Below are 21,144 nucleotides of genomic sequence, written 5' to 3'. Positions count from 1 at the left end.
AAGCACACATGGGTCACAAATCAAAAATGTGGATTATGTCTTATGATGCAGCCCATTGAAATCTTTGACCCCACTTACCCAGGATATAAATCCCCAGTTTTCAAACTTAATTGGTTCTTTTCAGCCCTTATTTTATAGGATGTTTATGTGATTGGTGCTATTGACCACTTTCTCCTTAACATTGTCTTTCCTAATTATTAACATGGTTTTGGTCCTTTGCTGCTTCCTTCGCTATTTTTCTCTACCTGCTCCATACATGTTGCTGTTTTCTTGGGTTCTTTCCCTTTTACTAGGCAAGATTACCAAAATTTTACATTCTCTTCCTGTTTTCTCCTTCAAATTCTTTAATAGCTCTACCTGCCAAACAGGAAAATTTTTCACTATCATTCAGAAAGATGAGAACTAATGGGAGTTGGTGGGGAAAAGTCTGGGGAGGTAGCACCATTATGAACTCTATATAGCCAGGTTCTAATAGATTAAGGTCTCCAATCCCACCCCCAAACACAGAAAAGGATGCCCTGTTTCTGCTTTTCCATACTCCAGTAACACTTCCTCACCCCTACCTCTGCCAGTCTCCATTCCATCCAAAGTACTGAGAGCTGGCTCCTGTTAATCTCCTTACTATCCCTTCTCTTTTTTCCTTCACCTCTATCTAACCTTCCTCACCTGCAGTTAAAACAAAAGGAGCATAAGGTTTCATGCAAACGTGTGCTTGGAATAGTCTTCCTACTTTATCCTAGGAATTTCTACTCGGTTTCACAACAGGTATATCCATCTCCTACTGTTAGAGGCAATTCCCCTACATCTCTAGGTGACCCATATTTATCCCCTCTTTCGTGCACCCACTTAACCCTGTACTAATCAGGACCCATCACATTTTACTGCATTGTTTTCTGTTTTTAAAAGGGAGGTCTTATCTTTTGTTTCCTCAGTGCCTAGCACACATCTGTTAAGTGACTGGGTTCCATTAATTTCTTTCATTGTACGGTTTAAAGTGATTTAGATTGTCCGGATTCGTGACATGCTGAACGGCCTGGAAGCTTCCAAGAGTACTACTGCAAAAGAAAAACCGAGTTCTGAGTCTGGAGAAGTCTCCGGACTTTTCCAAGGTCACCGTCAGTGGTGTTTCCCCAGGCTACTACTTCCCCAACCCCCGCCCCTGAGACTGTCAACCTACTTCAAAGTCCTATCTAAGGTGAGAGCCCAAGGACAGTCAAAAACAGCCCACGTGCTTCACAACAGGAACTCTGCCCCTTTCTTAAACGTAGTTCCGCCAAGTACTCTCTCCAATTGACATCGCTGTTGTCCAATTACATTTCGAGTCTCTGAGGGTTGCCCCTTACCAGACAATATCCAATGAAAAAGAAGGAATTCAGATTGGCACCAATTTTGGCCAATGGTTGAAAAGATCAGAGATTATTAACCTATAGGAGCAGCACTGAGAGTGATATTCAGCAAACTCATCCAATGGACTTGCTTACTGAAGAGTAGGCCTGTCCCCAACGGCGGGGGAGTTGGCGGCCCGGACCGCGGCAGCGCTCAGTCCCCACCCGAGCTCCGCCATGTTGGGTTTCGTGGGCCGTGTGGCCGCTACCTCGGCCTCCGGGGCCTTGCGGGGACTCAGCTCTTCAGCGCCGCTACCCCAAGCCCAGGTCTTACTGCGGGCCACCCCGGCGGTGCTCCAGCCTGGTAAGTGCCTTCCTCTAGGAGCTAGGGTTTTTTCTGCCGCCCCATGACCTTGAGCCGGGGGCAGATTTTCACTTGGGCCTAAAAGCTGTCTCTGGTGTTAGAAGGACGTCAGGGCCAGCGACCTGCCCTCTAATGGCGGGAGAACCAGAATAGGACGCCCACGGGAGCTTTCTTAGACCTAATTCGTCTCATTTTGGAAAAGGAGTTCTCTGTGACGGAAAAGTGCGGGCAGGTGCACTGACCTTCCTGTGAATGGGGGCACTGAGCTCTCGAATCATGGGGTTTTGTGCATGGGAAAATTGTGCAGACGCATTCTCGGTTGTTGCGCGGCCTTCCCTCCGGACTCGTCTTACTAGCAAGCGAGACGAGGCCGGTCATGGGCCGAATTTACCAGTTCTTGGGGGTTAAGACGGGGCTTCCGATTACCACTAACAGCCCTGACCCCGATTTCTTCCAATCGTTTTTGTTTGTTAGCTAGAGACTATGCCGCCCAAACATCTCCTTCGCCGAAGGCAGGCGCTGCCACCGGGCGCATCGTGGCAGTCATCGGTGCTGTGGTGGATGTCCAGTTTGATGAGGGACTACCACCCATCCTAAATGCCCTAGAAGTGCAAGGCAGGGACACCAGACTGGTTTTGGAGGTGGCTCAGCATTTGGGTAAGTAGAATTTGTTAGAAATAGTAAAGAGCTTGTTTAGTCCAAATATCCCCCACATCAGTCTTCCTTCTATGATGATTTTATCAAAATGACTTTCGTTCTTCTGAGTATGCTGAAGCCACATTTAGGTACTGAGAAGGAGTCTTGGTTGATTTAGGCCTTTCAGCCAGCTGAACTTCATCATATGAAGCCAACTTGTCCTTCTGTATAACCTGCAATGCCTTTAACAGGTGAGAGCACGGTAAGGACTATTGCCATGGATGGTACAGAAGGCTTGGTTAGGGGCCAGAAAGTCCTGGATTCTGGTGCACCAATCAAAATTCCTGTTGGTCCTGAGACCTTGGGCAGAATCATGAATGTCATTGGAGAACCTATTGATGAGAGAGGTCCCATCAAAACCAAACAGTAAGTATGCCTCCTCCTGTATCTACATGCAAAGGAAATGCTTTTTCTGTAGGTCGTTTTGGGGTTTTTGTTTTAAGTAAGCTCTACATCATACCTGGGGCTTGAACTCCAGAGCCACATGCTCAAGTAGACTGAGCCAGTCAGACACTCCTCTTGGAGTTTTGCACATTAAGGCAACACCTAGTGTAGCAAAATTTTCCTGCAGAGAATACTTAAAATGCTGATACTGTTATTAAAACCACAAATGTAGTTTTTCTGAGAAAAATTGAGAATGTAGAAGTTCTAATTTTAGAAAACTTGATTCTTAGGACTCAAATTGATTATTTAAGTGACTTTTAATACCAATGGCTTAGGTTGTGGAGTTTCCAGAAGTAGCAAGTCTTTGTATTTCCTAATGATATATGAAGAAGTGCCGTTAGGTTAGGGCTTATTAAAAAGAAAATCTTTATGACGGTTAGGAAATGGGGACAGGGACCTGGGTGGCTCAGTCAGTTAAGGGTCTGATCTAGCCTCAAATCATGATCTCACGGTTCATGGGAATGAGCTCTGTGTCGGGCTCTGCAAGGACTGTGTCGAGCCTGCTTGGGATTCTCTCCCTCTTTCTCTGCCCCTTCCCTGCTGGCTCTCTCTCGCTCGCTCGCTCTCAAAAATAAATAAACATAAAATTTTTTAAAATGTTAGGAAATGGGATCATTGCTTTGTGAGATAATGGAATTCCCTTTATTGCAGAACATTAGGCTAGGTGCCACATGACAACTTGTCTGGAGTGTTATATAAGAAGTGAGAGGGGCACCTGGGTGGCTCAGTCGGTTGAGCGACTGACTTCTGCTCAGGTCATGATCTCGCACTCCGTGAGTTTGAGCCCCACATCAGGCTCTGTGCTGACAGCTCGGAGCCTGGAGCCTGTTTCAGATTCTGTGTCTCCTTCTCTCTGACCCTCCCCTATTCATGCTCTGTCTGTCTCTGTCTCAAAAATAAATAAATGTTAAAAAAAAAAATTAAAAAAAAAAAGAGGTGAGACTATGAGTAAAGGGTTAGAATTGGGAGGAAACTTTCAACAGGATGAATAGACCCTGCTCCTCTTTTCCAACCTTTACAGATTTGCAGCTATTCATGCTGAGGCTCCTGAGTTCATGGAGATGAGTGTTGAGCAGGAAATTCTGGTTACTGGTATCAAGGTTGTGGATCTGCTGGCTCCCTATGCCAAGGGTGGCAAAATTGGTATGTTACTGGTGGTACATATTTTCCAAACCTAACGTGGGAAGAAAAAATCCTATCATGTAATGAATGGGTAGTGAGATCTATCCCTCACTGATGAGTAGCTTCTGACTTTCGTTCTTCTGAGTTTGCTGAAGCCAGATGCCATTCCTGAGAAGGGAAAAGAGAAAAAAGGGTTTTTTTGTTTTTTGAAGTTTGCTTAATTGGGAACACAGCACTCAAATATTGCTTCTTTTCAACCTCTTCCAGGGCTGTTTGGTGGTGCTGGAGTTGGCAAGACTGTACTGATCATGGAGTTAATCAACAATGTGGCCAAAGCCCATGGTGGTTACTCTGTGTTTGCTGGTGTTGGTGAGAGGACCCGTGAAGGCAATGACTTATACCATGAAATGATTGAGTCTGGTGTTATCAACTTAAAAGATGCTACCTCCAAGGTAAGGAGTATGCTGATTTATGTTCACATAGTAGTTGTGCCAGGAAACCATTTTAGTTGACTGCAATGCTAGCTGAAACCCTGTGTTAGAGTTTCATTTTAGTGTCCTAGGACACTTTTTTTTTTTTTTAAACTTTTTTGTAGTGTTTATTTTTGAGAGAGAGACAGTGTGAGCAGGGGAGGGGCAGAGAGAAAGGGAGACACAGAATCTGAAGCAGGCTCCAGGCTCTGAGCTGTCAGCAGAGCCCGATGCAGGGCTCGAACTCACAGACCGTGAGATCATAACCTGAGCTGAGGTCAGAAACTTAACCCGACTGAGCCAACCCAGGCGACCCACAAAGGAAATTCTTGACAGTGTTTTCCCCCAACAATCTAATACATTAGCACACATTTTCTTTTCTCTTTGATATCAGATTACATTTTCAGACTTTGTTTTTAGTAGTCCCATCATTTGAAAGTTAATTTTGGGAAGCTGGAGGTAATTCAGATATCTCAAATAGCCCTATTTTGTGCCCTTCACTTAGTCTTATTTCCTATTTCAGGAATTTTGCTTCAATAACATAAGAAATCTTTGTGGTGTTTGAACCACGTCTCTAAAAGGGAAAAGAAATTTGCAAATCGTAATGACACTTGCTGAGAAGGAGGGTTTTTTGGTAGTTTCTCTGTTTTGGGGACCTTGGGCATATGGCTTCCATATTCCTCTCCCAGGTTTTCTGATTGTGTATGATTACTTCAGGTAGCGCTAGTGTATGGTCAAATGAATGAACCACCTGGTGCTCGCGCCCGGGTAGCTCTGACTGGACTGACGGTTGCTGAATACTTCAGAGACCAAGAGGGTCAAGATGTACTGCTCTTTATTGATAACATCTTTCGTTTCACCCAGGCTGGCTCTGAGGTAAGAGAAGAAGGTTTGGGAGGATCTGTTTCATTTGACCTTTTTATGGAATGATGCAGATGAGGCTAAAGATGTAGACACCTAAAACCTGTGTTCTCATTCCCCATTCTTTTCTTTTTTTTTTCCTATAGGTGTCTGCTCTATTGGGTAGAATCCCTTCTGCGGTGGGCTATCAGCCTACCCTGGCCACTGACATGGGTACCATGCAGGAAAGAATCACCACCACCAAGAAGGGATCTATTACCTCTGTGCAGGTAAGAAAAATGAAATGGATGAAGGTCTAATTTATGTAAAGTTAGATACAGAGAAATATAAAACCTAGTTACTTCTCTCTCGAGGTTTGTTTTTTATTTTTTTTAATGTTTATTTATTTTTGAGAGAGAGACAGCACGAGTGGGGGAGGGGCAGAGAGAAAGGGAAACACAGAATCTGAAGCAGGCTCCAGGCTCTGAGCTGTCAGCACAGATGGCAGGGCTCGAACTCACAGATCGTGAGATCATGACCTAAGCCCAAGTCAGACGCTTAGCCAACTGAGCCACCCAGGTGTCCCTCAAGGTTTTTAACAAGGTTAATGAGCTCCCTGAAATAATGTGTAATATTCTATGGATTCATGTTAGAGACTAAAAAGTTAAGAAATGCTCCTTTAAGGTAGTTAAAGGCATGTATGTGAATGTAGATTACAGAGTGTAGTGGTTTCTAGCCTGAGGAGTCTGGAGATGCATGGAAACTGGACATTGATTATGCAGTATATTTATGCACTGTACTTATGTGCTACACTATGCATTTTCAGACATATATATGTAGATGGTATAAACAGTAAAATTATCTAAAGGGTCTAAATTCTAGTAACTTTCAGTGAGGCATTGCAATCGTACAAGGTTTTTTGTTTTTAACTAAAAGTGTGAGTATCAGTATAATAGGGTTAAAATGTAGGATGAAGAACAAAAGGAGTGACAATGAAAATTTTTCATCACAGCTTGGAGAGACCAGATCATCTATAAGTTCACTCAGCAGGTATTAGGGATGGTAAGAAGTCTTTTTGGGGGTGGACTCTTAAATGCTAAGAAGTTGTAATGAAATAATGAGGAGAGGTCAGAAAGGCGGCGTGGCTTTTAAACAGAATTATTTGGCTTCCTGCTGCTCTTCATGGGTTCTTGACTCACTCCAGGCTATCTATGTGCCTGCTGATGACTTGACGGACCCTGCCCCTGCCACTACCTTTGCCCATTTGGATGCTACCACTGTGCTGTCCCGTGCTATTGCTGAGTTGGGCATCTATCCAGCTGTGGATCCTCTGGATTCCACCTCTCGAATTATGGATCCCAACATTGTTGGAAATGAGCATTATGATGTTGCCCGTGGGGTACAAAAGATCCTACAGGTGAGTACTGCAGGTGAGATCAGTGACTAGAAATTCATATAGTGGGTATATGGGTACTATATTAAGACCAAAGCCTTCCTGGTGACTTGTGTGATTTGCTTTGGAGCAAAGAGGAGACCTGCAGTTTCTATTAAAGAGTATTAATGAGGGTCTCTTGGGTTTCCAGGTACTTAGATTTAGAATCCATTTTTTCCTAATGGCAGTAGACTAGAAGTGGGGAGAATAAGACACTGATCTTAGCTGAGGGCCCTCATGCTTCCAAGCGTGTAATTTCACCACTAACTATTTCACTTGCAAAGTGAGGTAATGTGCTAAAATGCTTTGTACTAAGCTCAGTGTGAATACAAGGTGGTATTAACCCTGAGGTTTTTGTCCAAATTTAAAAGAATCTGAATATTTATTCAGGCCTCCTGTTTTCTCACAGGACTACAAATCTCTCCAGGACATCATTGCTATCCTGGGTATGGATGAACTTTCTGAGGAAGACAAGTTGACTGTGTCCCGTGCACGGAAAATACAGCGTTTCTTGTCTCAGCCATTCCAGGTTGCTGAGGTTTTCACAGGTCATATGGGGAAGCTGGTACCTCTGAAGGAGACCATCAAAGGTTTCCAGCAGATTTTGGCAGGTGAGACTGCCAGTATAAAGCTGAATATAAAATAGCAGAGAAGCTGAAATCTCTTTAATGTTCACTGTGCTATGTTCCCATGCCAGCCATCATCAAGCAATGTATAAGCATGTTGTGCCTAAAGAATTTTTTTAGTTAAAAACTATTGTCTGTCAGTGTTCTTTGGAAATAGTCTACTTCTGAGAGTGAAACTTGTATCACTTGATTGTTGTCATCCAATACTCAACACTTACTGAGTGCTTTCAGTCCTAGCTACTCTTCTGAGTGAATTAAAGATCCTTGTTTTTACAAATTAGGAAAATTGAAGCACAGAAAGGTTTAAAATAACAGGTTCTGATACCATCCAGCCAAGGTAGAAAGCAAGAATTTGAACCCAGATTATGTGGCCAGGACCATTTATTCTTAATCCCTACTATATCGTCCTGTAAATTGGATTTAAGACAGAAGTTTGTTAAAAGATTTCTTGGATGACACAAATTTATCATATTCTGACTGGTTGCCCCAAGTGGTGGAAGTATTTATATACCACAAAAAGTTTATCTTTCCACTTCTCACCATTGAATTTTTTTCCCATACAGGTGAATATGACCATCTCCCAGAACAGGCCTTCTATATGGTGGGACCCATTGAGGAAGCTGTGGCAAAAGCTGATAAGCTGGCTGAAGAGCATTCGTGAGGAAATCCTTTTGGCAAACTAAGCGCTTGTCCTCTGTGCTGTACTTTTCCTTGCCCCTAATCCAAAAATCTGTTTGCTCCTTAGGCCACAATCAGAGCCTTGATTGAAGACATTGTGTTCTGTCTGAAGAGTATTTAAGGTTTCCAATAAAATGTACACCTGTCAGAATTGGTCTGTTTTTCTTGGTCCTGACAACATAACCAACACTGAACATTAGAGTGGCTGTAAGAAACAGCACAAAGTAGACCACATATGTTTGAAATGGGGTCATCAAAAATGAAAAGCCATTGTCTTGATGGACAGCTGTGGGTCTTCTGAGGGGTTCCCTGTAGATGATGTGATCTCAATAGTAGGGCCTCAGCTTTGGCCTTTTTGTTATTTGTCAAAGCAAATTATTTGCTTCTTGAATATTCTATGTAGTTTATTCCTGCTGGTTAAAAAGCACGTATTTTTTATTTTTAGAAGAGTATATTGTGGAAAAATGGGTCTGGAGGGGACTATTCTAAGACAAAGCAGGGGTTAATGAATGAATCCAGTTTTTAGGAAATGAGTGTTCTGAAGGATTAATAACAAATATGCAAAGATTGAGTCAAAAGGGCCCCCCTCTTTTACCTAGGCTTTTTTTTTTTTTTTTTTGGCTTTGCTCCTTCCCCTCCCCCCATCCTCCTTTTTTCAGAAAGTTCCTGACTACTGCCTGCTGACTTATATTTTGGGCAAACATACAGTTGTATGATTGTTTCAGGCAGTGCATGGTGTAAAATAACTATGAGGCCTAATCCTGAGCTCTGCTGAGATCCTTTAGGAAAGTTAGGGAGATTGAATCTTAAAAGGAATGCCAATTTCCAGAGTTTGTGGGGGTGGGGGTGGGCTTCTGAAATACATAATGGAATTAGATAAACTACCCTTCATTTTAGCCACTAAAAGTGCAGGGTTAGGAGTACTCAAAAGTATCGTTTCACAGTGAAACAAGTGCAAGGTCAGATTTGGTGCCCCCTAAGTGTTCTTTTCTGAGCCAGGGCCCATCTCCTACTGCCCTCTGGTGGTAGGACTGGAGGCTGCAAGAACTCTGATCTCACCATTTTGAAATCCATAAAGGCCATTTGCTGGGATGTGGTTCTTTGCTAATGACTGTTTACAAACCAGCTGGGGCTTTTGTCCTGAGGAGGAGCCTGCGTCTATAGGCTCCACCCCTGAGGCATTCAAGTTGGGTCGAAGCAGGGCGGGGACAAACTGAGATCCCAATTCAGAGGCCCCTGGGGGCTGAAGGTTGAGGAGGGGCCTTGGGAAAGGTGCCAGGGGTGGAGTAGAGGCCTGTAAGTTTCCTCCCATCTGCCTATGACGTCCTTGGCACTAGTCTCTCTTGTGTCATGATCTGGACAGAAGGTGGAGCCCCTGAGCCGACTGTGCCTGGTCGTTTGCTCCCAGAAAAGCCTGGATTTGGGGAAATGCTGAGTTATAGGGGTGGGGGCATTTTCTCCAGGTTCTGACTCCAATGGGTAAGAAACTGGTGCAGAAAGGCCCCAGGATATGGGTCAGCTCTTTCAGCTTTGTTTTTCCATGTTACCCAGATGCAGACCTGGTAACTGTGATCCTTAAGGTCGTTTGTATCCCTCCATCCCCTCCCCCACACGTTTACGTGCCTCAGCATTCATCGAGAACCTTCTCCCTCTCACTAGCTGCAACTATTTATTTCCTTCCCCCTTTACCACTCTCTTCTACCACGCCTCTGGAGTGTCAACACAGATCTAACCTTCCTCCATATTTCTCCTGGTTCTGCCCTGTCCTCGCCTCCTCCTCCCTCTCCACCCAGAGAAAGCCCCGCCCTTCCCTCCTCCCTCCCCACCCCAGTCTGTCACACAGGGACATCACCCTACAGCAGTTCAGGCTGTGGTTCGCAGGAAGCATACATTGGCTTTTTGATTCGTGCTAGTTCCCAGCTCACAGTTTAGGAGGATCTAACACCAGCCTTCACGTGAAGGGGGAACCAAGGACAGTGAGGAGCTGGGTGGTCCCAGCCTTGGAGCCCTGCCAGCTGGACATGGGTAAGTATGAGGACCAGCCTAGGGGAAGGCCTGAAGGATGCCTACCTCCCTCCCTGGCTGACTCAGCAGGGGTGGGGCCTAACCTTTGCTCTTTTGGGGGGTGAAGGAGGGGAAACGGGACGATAGGGGCACAGGGCTCAGATAGTGAGGCTGCCGACCAAGGGATCATGAACATTGGCAAGCTCGGTTCCCAGGAAGAGCCTGAGACTGTGCACCTCAGGTCGGGGCTCTCCCCACCTCACTGTCTCCCCCACGCCCCCACACAGCCCCTTGCTCCTCCCCATTTAAGCTGCTGAAGATTCAAGTAATATTTTACAGTATTCACTGCTGGCCTCCCCCCCACCGCAAAGTAAAGCTCACTTTTGGTTGCGTTGGAGAATTTTTAAGGTGCCTCTCTTCTTCCCCTTATTTTCTCCCAGGCCTTTTAAGTCCCTGACTTCTCTCCTCCCCCACGGCGACCCACCACCAGGTGGGGGCTGCACTGAGCAGCTGCTTCCTGTTGCCCCAGAGGTTGCTGCAAGGGTGGTGGTGGTTGGGGGAAAACTGAAATAAAGCCGATTCTCACGGTCCCACGGCAGTCCCACTAGGGCTGCTAGTGGCGGCCCCCTAAGCTCCAGTCACTAACACTGAGTGAGAGAGTTGAAAGGCAGGATTGAGGTTGAAAGGCCTAGGAGGTCCTTGCCCTCGTGGCTTCCTGATTCCAGAAGCTTTTAAACGTGGGCAGTGCTGGGGGAAGGAGACTATGCCTTTCCACAGCTGTAGGAAATCGGGCCCTGTGGAGCTGAAACACAGAGAACCTGTTCACCTAGCAGGGCCTCTGTGTGTTACCCCCAGCAGCCTCGGCCTTCCTTCTCCCGCACCCCCACTCCTCCTTGGCGTCCTTGGGACTCTCACTGCCTTCCCGGCCCTCCTTTGTGAGATCTTTGCCGGAGTCCCGAGAGCGCGGGCGGAGCTCTCCCAAGTCCTCCAGTTTGGACCCACCACCATCCCCCACTTCACCATAGAAGTTTGTCTGTTCTTCCTGGGATCTCTTCTCTTCCTCCATCTGGGATCCTTCCTGGTTCTGGCCCCTAGGAGACGCCACCCGCTTCCCCCTCCCCCAGCGGATTCTTCGCGACTGCCTTACCCAAGCGCTTGTCCTTACCCCAGTAGTTCCTGCCCCTTTAAGTGCTACCCCCCCCAACCCCCACACACCGCCGGCGGCCCAGGGCTGGGGGAGGAGGCGCCGCCGCCGCCACCCGGCTCGGGCCACCTGCGCCGCCGCCGCCGCCCGCGGCCCGGCCCTGCTCCAGGTGAGGCCCGGCAACCCCATCCGATACCAAAGTCCCCGGGCAGGCCGCTCCTGCGGTCCCCTGCCCCGGGGATCCCCGCTGCCCGGGACTCAGGATCTGACCCTCCCCCTGCGGGAGCTGCCCTTCCTCTCTCCCCCGCACTATCTACTCGCCTATTTCTCCCCTGTCCTCTGCGACCGGAATCCGAAGCCGCCTCACGCTTCTCGGCCAACCTCTCCCGGGTACCCGTCCTGTTCTACACCCAGGATCTCCCCCCTCCCCCGCGCCTTCCTCGCCAGAAAAATCTCCCGCGGTCTGGGTTTCGCCTCCTCCCCTCTGGATCCAGAGCTTTCCCACGCCATCCTAACCTCCAATGGGAGGGGGAATAACTGCCACCCCAATTCCTCTTCCTCGTAGTAAGTGAAGGTTGGAGGGTTAGCCTAGGCTATAGGCACTTTCGGGCCCTGCTCCACTTAGACCTTCAAGTTCAACTAAGCCCCATCTAAAGCTTCTCTGTAGCTCTCACCCCACCCCACCCCTCCTGGAGTTTGGGGGTCCGACCTCAGCACCCGCCAACCAGTCTAGGTGGGAAAGGCCTTCTTGAACCTGGGGTGGGCTGATCCAGCTTAGGAACGCTCCTCCAGAGTCAGGGAATGGGGGGAGGGGGGGTGGCAGAGAGGGCACACCCAGAATCTTCTGATTATGGGCTTAAGGGGCTGTTGGAAGATAGTGGGTGAGGGGCTGGAACTGAGCCTCTAAAGGTGTTGGGAGAGGCGTGGGAAGGTTAGCTTTCTCTGCTCAGATGCAAAAGTTCCCCACCCTAAGGAAGTTCAGACTTTCTCCATCCTCTTCTAAGACCACCATGGAGAAGCTCATTGGGGAGTTCCAAACAGGTATGTGGGTGAATCTGAGGGCGTACATACCAACTTGCAGAGAAGAGGAGGAGGGCTTATGGTCCTTTTGATGGGTTATAAGAGAATCTAGCCTCCCCAAAATATAGAGGGGGAGGAGACTGTTTTGCACTAACCTGAAGAGGGAGGGGAGCAAGTTGGAATGGTTATTGGGTTGGGGGCTTTCTCTCTACTAGACCATATTAACACTATAAACTATTCAGCCAGGGAGGGCAAGGGAAATCTTTAATAATTACGTCACCTCTATTGGGGAATTCCCCCGCTCCAAGTCCAGCAGTGCCCCTAGCTCTGCCCCTTCTTGTGCTTTCACCCTTCCCCCACTGTTCCCCACTCCAGGATGAGGGGACAGGGTGTCTGGATTTGCTTCAGACTTTGAGTCCTGTTCCATTGGCTGGGAGGTAGCTGGGGGGAGGAAAGGATGGTCAGCAGTGGTGTTGGGCTTGAATTCCAGGGATATCTGGAGGGGGAGAGAAAGAGAGGTGGGTAGAGGGATGCAAACAAATTCCCTTCTTTCTTCCTTTCTTTTTCTTCCTCCTCCCAGCCCCAGCCATCTGGCTCCAGAGTGGAGCCAGGCACTGTGGCAGCTGACCCCAGAGTCAGGGTGGTGCAGCAGGATCACAGGGAGGGTGAGAAAGGGGGAGCAGGTGCTAATTTTTCCCTTCTCATTTTCTTCATTACCCGTCCACTGGCGTGGCTTGAGAGAGGTTCAGAGTATTCCCTAGATATCCTTCTCACAGGTTGCTGAAAAGATGACCATTTGCCCCTTCCCCTTTCTAGTAGCTTCCTAAAGGGAGATGGGGTGGGTGATTGGCCACATCTGATGGGACTGAGGAATGTTTGGGGACATATGGGGTCAGTCTGCCCTCTGTTGTCTGAATGGTGGGGAGAAGCACAGCTGCTGCCTGGGGTGGCTTCTGACTAGAAGTAAATACACAGCTGTTGGGCATATTGACACCCCACCCTCACCCTTCCTCAAAGAGTAAGGAAGATCTCTGCTTAGATGGGATGAGGAGGGGTCTCATTCAGGGAGGAAGGTAATTGAAGTCCTTCTGCACCAGATGGGAAGAGTGGATCCTGCCTCACTTTCTTTTCTAATCCCAGGTGGCCTTTCTATCCAAACACCCCTCTTTCCTACCGCTCCTGGCCGGGATAGTCCTAGGGGTTGCCCTGGAGACTAGGCCTGGGGCTCGGAAGGGGTGGGGGCAGTCAGTGGGGCACAGGAGTAACCGGCTCTTCCGGAGCATAGTGGAGCCAGCGGGTGGGTGTGTGTGGGTGTGTGGTGGTGGGGGAAGAGGCGTGGCTACACCCGTCTGACTGGAGCAGTCTCCTCCCCTGCCTCCCGACTCTGACTGGCCAGCTCTATGATTGGGGGCGGGAGGTAGGAAGATTCTCCCTCATCTGTCCTGGAAAAGGGAAGAGAAAAAGGTATCTAGCTGCCCTTTAGGAAACCATTTACAAGCCCTAGCTCTCTTTTTCATCTGCCTTTATTTTTTTACTTTTTTATTTTGGGGAAGGTGGGGCATTCCTTAGCAGAAGTTTGCTGGATCCCTGCTTTCTCCAGAAGGAAGGACCTCTGTCCCCTGAGTGTGGCTCCTATTTAATTCAGATACTTAAGGTCAGCAGGCTATTGGGGTCCTTATTTTTTTCTTAACGGTGACCTATAAATCTATTATTTAGTCAGGGAGGAGAGAAGGGTTTTGATTTCTACCTGTCTGCTCCTTCCCCCTGGTAATCTGCTTTTCTCTGGAGAGGGAGAGAAACCCTTTTAACCCTCTTAAACCTCCTCACTCTGGCCCACACACTTTAAGACTCTGCTGAAGTTCGCTTTTTTATTAGCCTCTGAGCTGTCTGTAGTGCAGTGTAGTGTCTGTTCCCAAAACTGAGGAAGAGTCCACTCCTCTGTGAAGTAAGGAAATCCAGTCTAGACTGATGTATTTGGCCCTGTCTTGCCCCCACCCAGTTTTCAGATTTTCTTCCTCGCAGACCCACAGAAGAAAAGGTATTTGTTGACCTCTCAAAACTGCCAGAGTTTCATTATTCACACTCCGTTCCTGTTCCAGAATATTCAGCCTGAGTTTTGCAATTGTTTGTATAACTGCATTGCATTGCACTGAATAGGAATTATCTTGAAGCCTGCAAAGTCTGTTGAGTTACAAGGAAAGGAAACCTGGTTTCTGGTCACAATTTATCCACTCTTTGACCTTGAACAAGTCAGTTAACCTCTCCAGGCCTTAATTCATCTGCCAAACAAGAGCAGATTGAGCTAGAAAATCTGTAAATTCTAACCTTATGTGACACTGTTCTCCATCCTGGGGCCCTGCATTAGACATTGTAGATGAGAACCAAACCCTAGTCCTCTATTTTTTTCTTTCCTGTTCTTGAGTTTCATACAGTCCTCTAATCCTGTAAAAAAAAAAAAAAAAAAAAAAAAAAGTACTGGGATTATAGAATAGGTGGACATTTGGGGCATCTTAATTGCTGTGTCAATTTTCCGGGTAATCCCCCTGCCCCTCTGACCAGGTTTAGGCTAGACTCAGGTCTTGGCTAGACTCAGGTCTTCCTTGTCTGGTTCCAGAGCCAATGCTTCATTTTCCTACGCACAGGCATCTTCCTGACCCCTAGAGCCCTGCAGATGTCGCTGGGAAAGTGGTGATCCAGGCAGGACCAGGCTGCCCCCACGGGACAGAGGTGAGTGGTCAGCAGATGCTGCCGGCTCTTTCCTTTCTCCACCCCTTTATCAGGACTGAACTTCCCTGACTTCAGCTTCTACACTTCATCTTTTCCGCTACACAGCCTGGGAAATAACTGCCACTGAAATGATGTCTTCCATCCCCACCCCTGTTAAGGGACTGGATATGCCTTGGTCCTAAAATTTTGATCTAGTCTTTTAGGTTAATCTTTGGGACCTTGGCACGCCTTTCTGTTTGCTCATTGTGAAACAGGACCACAAGGAGACTTGGTGCAGAGGGAGCTGCTCGCAGGCTAGGGGAGACACCGCGGCGCTAGGACCCAGATCCAGGTCTGGGAGCTAGGATGCCCGGCACTAGGACCCGGTGGTGGAGGCCGAGGAGGGCGGCTCTCTCCCGGTCGTAGCTTCCCCGCCCCCCTCCGGCTTCGGCTCACTCCTCCCCCGCCGGCCATGTTGGCTCCGCTTGGGCCCCGCGGTTGAGCCGCGTCCCCCTCCCCCCTCCCGGACCCCAGACCCCCTCCCCCGCGGTCCCCTCCCCTCCTGGCGCCCGGAGCGCGGCCATGTGAACCGCCCGTACCCCGGGGAGAGACAAGCCCCGAGCCAGGCTGGACGCCGCCACCTCAGGTCTGTTGGGCTACGTCTGGGGGCCTGAGGGGAGGGAGCCCCGCTTTTATCCTAGGCTTCCCTCAGGGAAGAGAGGCTCTAGTGCTGCCTAGAGCCTCGCCTTGGGCGAGAAGCTGACTTGGGCTTATTTCCAGTTAGGACCCAGCCCCGGGCGGGAGTCTCTCTGCCCAAGGGGCTTGGAGGAGAAGGGGGCTGCTGGGGCTGCTGAAGACCCGGGCGGGGGCGGGAGGAGCTATGGAGGCTCCCGGCGACGGCCGCGGCGACGACGAGGAGGCGGAGAAGCCGCCTGGCTGGTGGAGATGACTCCTGTGGGGGACTCGGATGGAATCCCCGGGAGGGGCTCCACCTCCTTGGGTGGGGGTGGGGACTGCACGAGTGCGAAGGGTGGGTGAGGGGGTTCCCTGGGCGGGTTAAACACTCTGTGGGGATTGGGGCGTTTTGGCAGCGGCAAGTGGAGGGTGGAAAGGGGTTCGAGTGGTCTCAGGGTGTCTCCCTCACTGAGCGGCGCAGGTTCTCTTGAGCGTGGCGAGCAGGAGAGGGCCTTGCTGGAGTGGTGCTGTGCTTGGCTTGGGGCCCTCGAGTCCCGGGAGTCTCCCCCTCCGGGGATGGGGGTTCACAGGGCTGATGCTGAGACGTCTGCATTTGAGCTCGGCTTTTAGGGGCTGAAGGGAAGAATAAAGAGGGATCCCCCTTGGAAGGGGATCCCTCACTAAGGGGATCCCCATTTCCGTGACAGAAAAGATGACCCTGTATCATCCCTTTCTTTCCTAATGTTCCCAATTTTCAGAGGAAAGGTAATGCCTATAGCAGACATCCTTTGTAGGATTTATTGGAGTGCGAGATGTGCGTCCTTGGGGGGTGCGGGGGGGAGATGAGGGGGGTGGCTTCCACCTCCATCTGTACACAAACAGCCCCTCCCCCAAGCCTCCCGCAGGAAGTGGCCGGGAAATGGCAGCTGTGCGTTTGCTGCTGCGTCTCGTTGTTTTGAAATGTCCATTTTAATCAGATTTGGTTTCATTTTCTGAGGCCTTCTGGGCAAGCTTGGATCCTGCCAACAATGTGGTCTTAGAGTCCTTTCGTTCGACTTTTTCTTTCTTTCTTTTTTTTTTTTTGTAAACTTAATTTGTCAACTGGAAGTGTAGTCACTGCAGTTGACTCACAGAATCCCCATCCGTACCCCCACACCCCCCTCCAGAGCATCTCTCCCTCCCTGTCTGGATTCTTTTTTTCCTTGAGCTAGAGGTCATCGAGAAGCAAACTTAAGTCATCCACCAGCCCTGCTGCACTTTCAATACAAGTGATGCAAATTCTCTCAGCATGGAAAGCTGCCAGGAAGATTTGGAATCTTTTGTGGCATGAGAGTGGCTTTTTAGGGTCCTGCTTAATATATTTTTAAGTATAACTTTCTGTATTGCAGAGCACCTTGTCAAGTGAGCTTGTGAGGTGACAAAGGGTAGACTCTGAGCATGGAATTTATTATGTGTTGGGATAGGGACTGATTTGCAGAGTGCAGGTGGTGGACTTGTTTCTCACGGGTGATTCTAGCCTAAGTCCCTTTGGGAAGCCTGTTAGTTGACGTAGGGTACTGGAGGGTTTACCTTTTAATAAGCAGAACCAACTAATAAGGAGAGTTAGCTGTCATATGACTTACTCTTTAGTACATAAAAGACACCTTCTATCTTCTCACTTCTTAGAGAGTGGTAAGCTTCTCCTTTGTTCTGCACAAAATCATGTGTCCAGGTTTTCTCTTTCTCCCCCCAGATAACTGCAGAAGATTTCAACTATAGCATATAGTGATGGACTGTGTGTACTATGTCCTGAGGCACTTTGTTAGACGCTGGGTTTGGTCTGAGAGGAGTTGGTGACAGGATTTTACATTTTGAGAGGTGAGATTTTAAGATCGTTTGGACTATCCTAAAAACTGTTTAAGACTGGCATTTAAATAATTTTTTCAGGGGTGCCTGGGTGGCTCGGTTGAGCGTCAGTCTTCGGCCTGGGTCATGATCTTTCTGTTCCTGAGTTCAAGCCCCACGTTGGGCTCTGTGCTCACAGCTCAGAACCTGCCTGTTTCAATTCTGTCTCCCTCTCTCTCTCTGCCCCTCCCCCACTCACATTCAGTCTCTCTCTCTCAAAAATAAATAAGCATTAAAAAAATTTTTTTTTAAAGAATCTTTTCAGTATTTTCCAGTCACAAACATCCCACCTGAACTGTTAGAGGTCCAGGATAGGAATGGATATATGGTTATGTGACAGCAGCAGCATCACTGTTAAGATAGTATCATTGCTGTGTTCAGTGGAGATTTTGGGGTTGATATTATGGAAATAATAACAAGTCCGGTGTCATTGTCCTTTTTCTTGCCCCTCTCTTTGACTCGTTGGTTCTTTTGAGTTGGTTTTGATAGGGTGGATTTGATGCTGATTTTAAGTTCCCCTTTCTTCAACCTTTTTTTACCTAAGTTGGGACCTGACAGAATAGTAGTAAATTGATTTTCCCTGTTAGGGGTTAAAAAAGTGAAGGAAGGGAAAAGACCACCTTTTTTTCAATGGACTCTTTAAAGGAAACAGTAGATTTTAATTCATTTGCTACATGATTAATCAGCTGACTAAAGCAGACCTTTCCATGTCCTTCTTAAAAAATTTTTTTTAAACATTTATTTATTTTTGATACAGAGAGAGACAGAGCATGAACAGGGGAGGGTCAGAGAGAGAGGGAGACACAGAATCCGAAACAGGCTCCAGGCTCCGAGCTGTCAGCACAGAGCCCCACACGGGGCTCGAACTCACGGACCGAGAGATCATGACCTGAGCTGAAGTCGGATGCTTAACTGACTGAGCCACCCAGGTGCCCCTCCATGTCCTTCTTGTAAAATGGATGCATTTTTCTATCAGAGCGGTGGATTTCTTAATATTGACTGCTTCTTGTCTGTATTTCCTTCCTAAAGGAAATTTGAGGAATAGAGAGAACTGTGTGCGCTGACATCAAAGCCAGTCAGAAATCTAGAATGTGTGGAAAGGCTCATCTTGCCCTCTTGGTGGTTCTGGAATCAGGTGTTGCCAAGAGAGAAGCAAAGCTTGTTACGGTTACTGTGTCTTGCTGCTGTTGACCTTTCTTATTACCTTTGAAGAGGTTTGCTATGTTATATTCTTTTTTTTTTTTTAAGCTTTATTTATTTAGAAAACAAGTGGGGGAGGGGTGGGGGGGAACAGAGGATCTGAAGCAGGCTGTGTGCTCACAGAAGAGAGTTCGATGGGGTGCTGGAACCCACAGACCATGAGATCATGACCTGAGCTGAAGTTGGACGCTTAACAGACTAAGCCACCCAGGCACCCCTGCTATATTATAATATTCTCTTCACTGTTAAAATAGCATAGGAGTTAGTCCAATAACTAGTATGATGTTTGACCTTGTATCTGATATGTACAGTAAGGCAATAATGCTGAAGTTTTTATGTCTTAGAATGAAGTATAAAACTTAGGTATTTCCTGGGGCAAATAATCTTCCTAATTTTTTCTTGGGATATGGATGTCTTCATATACCCCATAGGCCAAGATAATACTTAATCAGCATTGTTGCACATGGGTCAGAAAGACTACTTCTGTATGTATGTATTTATTTATTTTTGAGAGCGAGAGAGAGAACGCACATACACGAGCATGGGAGGGGGCAGAGAGGGAGACACAGAATCTGAAGCAGCCTCCAGGCCTGGGTTGTCAGCACAGAGCCCAACATGGGGCTCAAAGCCACGAATCTGGAGATCATGACCTGAGCCGAAGTCGGACACTTAACTGACTGAACCACCCAGGCGCTCAGAAGGCGCTCTTTAATCTCTGTGCTCAACATGGGGCTCAAATTCAGGACTTGGAGATCAAGAGTTGCATGCTCTATTGACTGAGCTAGCCAGGTGCCCCCAGAAGGACTTTATTTATTTTTCTTTACCAGCTTGTCAGTCTGAATAATTTTGAAATTATGAAATTCTGCAAAACAGAAAACCTGTCTTTGAAGAACTCCACAGATGGTTCTTAGATTGGGTCCTGGCAGTAAAAGTAGCATTGTGTTACTGTGTTACTCAGTGCTTTGTCCATTTCCTAGTTATCGAGAATAATTAAGAGGGCATTTTATGGACTAAAAGGATAATCCAACTTTACCAAAAAATTCATCAAAAAACTAAAACATGAAGGTACTTAAGAGAAAGGTGGTCTCACTACTTTTGGTCTCCTGAGATTAGATTCTTCATGACCTATCCCACTAAACAGGATCCTTAACCTGCCTGCTCAGCTCAGGTTTTTTTGGGAAGGGGATGTCTTCTTGAAGGAAAAGGCCAAGTCCTTAACTGTTAGAGCTGAAATTCTGAGAAACGCTTAGGGCTGAAAGAGGGAAATAACCTTGTTACAACCTCTGGAATGTGACTTTTACTGTCCTGCAATTTCAGACACACTTCCATTCCTCTGACAGTGAAGTGACCAGAGAGAACTGTGGCAGAAAACCTATCCAGATCATTATATTGTTCCTTTATTCAGTCAACAAATATTTTAATGTTTATTTATTTTTGAGAGAGAATGTGAGCAGGGGAGGGGCAGAGAGAGGGAGACACAGAGTATGAAGCAGGCTCAAGGCTCTGTGCCGTTAGCACAGAGCCCAACACGGGGCTCGAACCCATGAACCATGAGATCATGACCTGAGCCAAAGTCGGACACTTAACTGACTGAGCCACCCAGGTGTCCTGAGTCAACAAATATTTTAAAACCTACTATGTAACTTGAGTGTTCAGTTAAATCAAGCAAAACATTTTACTAATTTAGAGCTCAAATTTATTGCCTCTGTACATTCTCAATACTTTCCTGTTTCCAGGCCTTATTTTCTGTAGGGGATAGCTGTGTAAAATATGTCAAAGTATGGGACCTCTCTTCTAGAAATTGTTACCTCTGTGAAGAATTAATTTTTGGGTTCTCTGAACAAAAACTACAGCCTTTATTAGATGAGTAAGCTGGCAGTGGCAGAAAAGATAGATTTATTCATTCATTTGTGTAATCTGTGCATTCAACAAATATTTCTTTTGGTTCTTTTATGTACTTAGCTCTAAATTAGGTGCTGGACATACAATGGTAAAACATAATATCCGATTGATGCCGTAAAACCTACATAGTTTGGAAGAAATAAGGACAGAGAACAGTCATCTTTGTGTTCTCCTGAGCAGCCTAGACATAGCAATTGTCTTTGAGTAGCCCCCCTTAGTATATATAGTCTTCTTTCATCATTCTCCTGCCTCACTGCCCTGACTATGAAAGGGGTTAAAGAAACCACATTTTGAGAGAATGAGCCTCAGTCTGTACATGCTGTAGTCAGAGTTCCAAGGGAAGATTGTTACCAGCGCTGTCAGAATGGGCTGTCCTTTACTAGAGAAGAAGGCATGGGTTGGCACTTTGCACTCTGAATTAGTGGAGGAAAACAATTTAGCCAGGGAAGGGATTTTTAGATATAAAAGTAATCCCTCAGGGTGTGGGACAGGAATTGGGGAATGGGGCAGTTTTTGTATTAGAGCAAGATTTTTCACCCTTGGCACAAATTATCTCTTGAACCAGAAGATTCTTTGTTGTGTGGTGGGCTGTCTTGTGTATTGCAGGATCAT

At 47.3% G+C, this 21,144-nt stretch overlaps 2 protein-coding genes and 2 non-coding genes across 11 annotated transcripts in view; all 4 read left to right on the top strand.

The window, feature by feature from the left end:
• Positions 1-1,522: 1,522 nt before the first annotated feature.
• ATP5F1B (ATP synthase F1 subunit beta) lies at positions 1,523-8,145 on the top strand. The gene is made up of 10 exons (XM_047868023.1): positions 1,523-1,689; positions 2,164-2,346; positions 2,577-2,751; positions 3,851-3,972; positions 4,219-4,403; positions 5,139-5,297; positions 5,429-5,551; positions 6,466-6,678; positions 7,103-7,304; positions 7,883-8,145. The coding sequence occupies exons 1-10, from the start codon at positions 1,563-1,565 to the stop codon at positions 7,978-7,980; spliced, it is 1,587 nt and encodes a 528-aa protein (XP_047723979.1). The 5' UTR covers positions 1,523-1,562; the 3' UTR covers positions 7,981-8,145.
• LOC125171436 (small nucleolar RNA SNORD59) lies at positions 2,412-2,486 on the top strand. Its single transcript, XR_007154340.1, has one exon. It is a non-coding gene; the product is annotated as a small nucleolar RNA SNORD59 (small nucleolar RNA).
• LOC125171435 (small nucleolar RNA SNORD59) lies at positions 4,058-4,128 on the top strand. The gene has a single exon (XR_007154339.1). It is a non-coding gene; the product is annotated as a small nucleolar RNA SNORD59 (small nucleolar RNA).
• A 1,677-nt stretch (positions 8,146-9,822) lies between the features above and the next one.
• BAZ2A (bromodomain adjacent to zinc finger domain 2A) overlaps positions 9,823-21,144 on the top strand; it is a 35,223-nt gene continuing 23,901 nt past the window's right edge. The window contains exons 1-3 of one of the 8 annotated variants that reach the window (XM_047867079.1): positions 9,824-10,022; positions 14,808-14,892; positions 17,279-17,403. The gene's annotated coding sequence lies outside the window, so the exon portion shown is untranslated. Of the gene's footprint in view, positions 10,023-11,296; positions 11,315-12,039; positions 12,187-14,807; positions 14,893-15,320; positions 15,518-17,278; positions 17,404-18,507; positions 18,645-21,144 lie in introns of those variants that run through there. The other 7 variants (XM_047867085.1, XM_047867077.1, XM_047867082.1 and 4 more) reach the window with 7 other exon arrangements.

Source organism: Prionailurus viverrinus, chromosome B4 (assembly GCF_022837055.1).
Source record: "Prionailurus viverrinus isolate Anna chromosome B4, UM_Priviv_1.0, whole genome shotgun sequence".
Taxonomy (NCBI): Eukaryota; Metazoa; Chordata; class Mammalia; order Carnivora; family Felidae; genus Prionailurus; species Prionailurus viverrinus.
The sequence above is the reverse complement of the archived record's forward strand: the minus strand, read 5'-3'. Positions and strand labels throughout refer to the sequence as shown.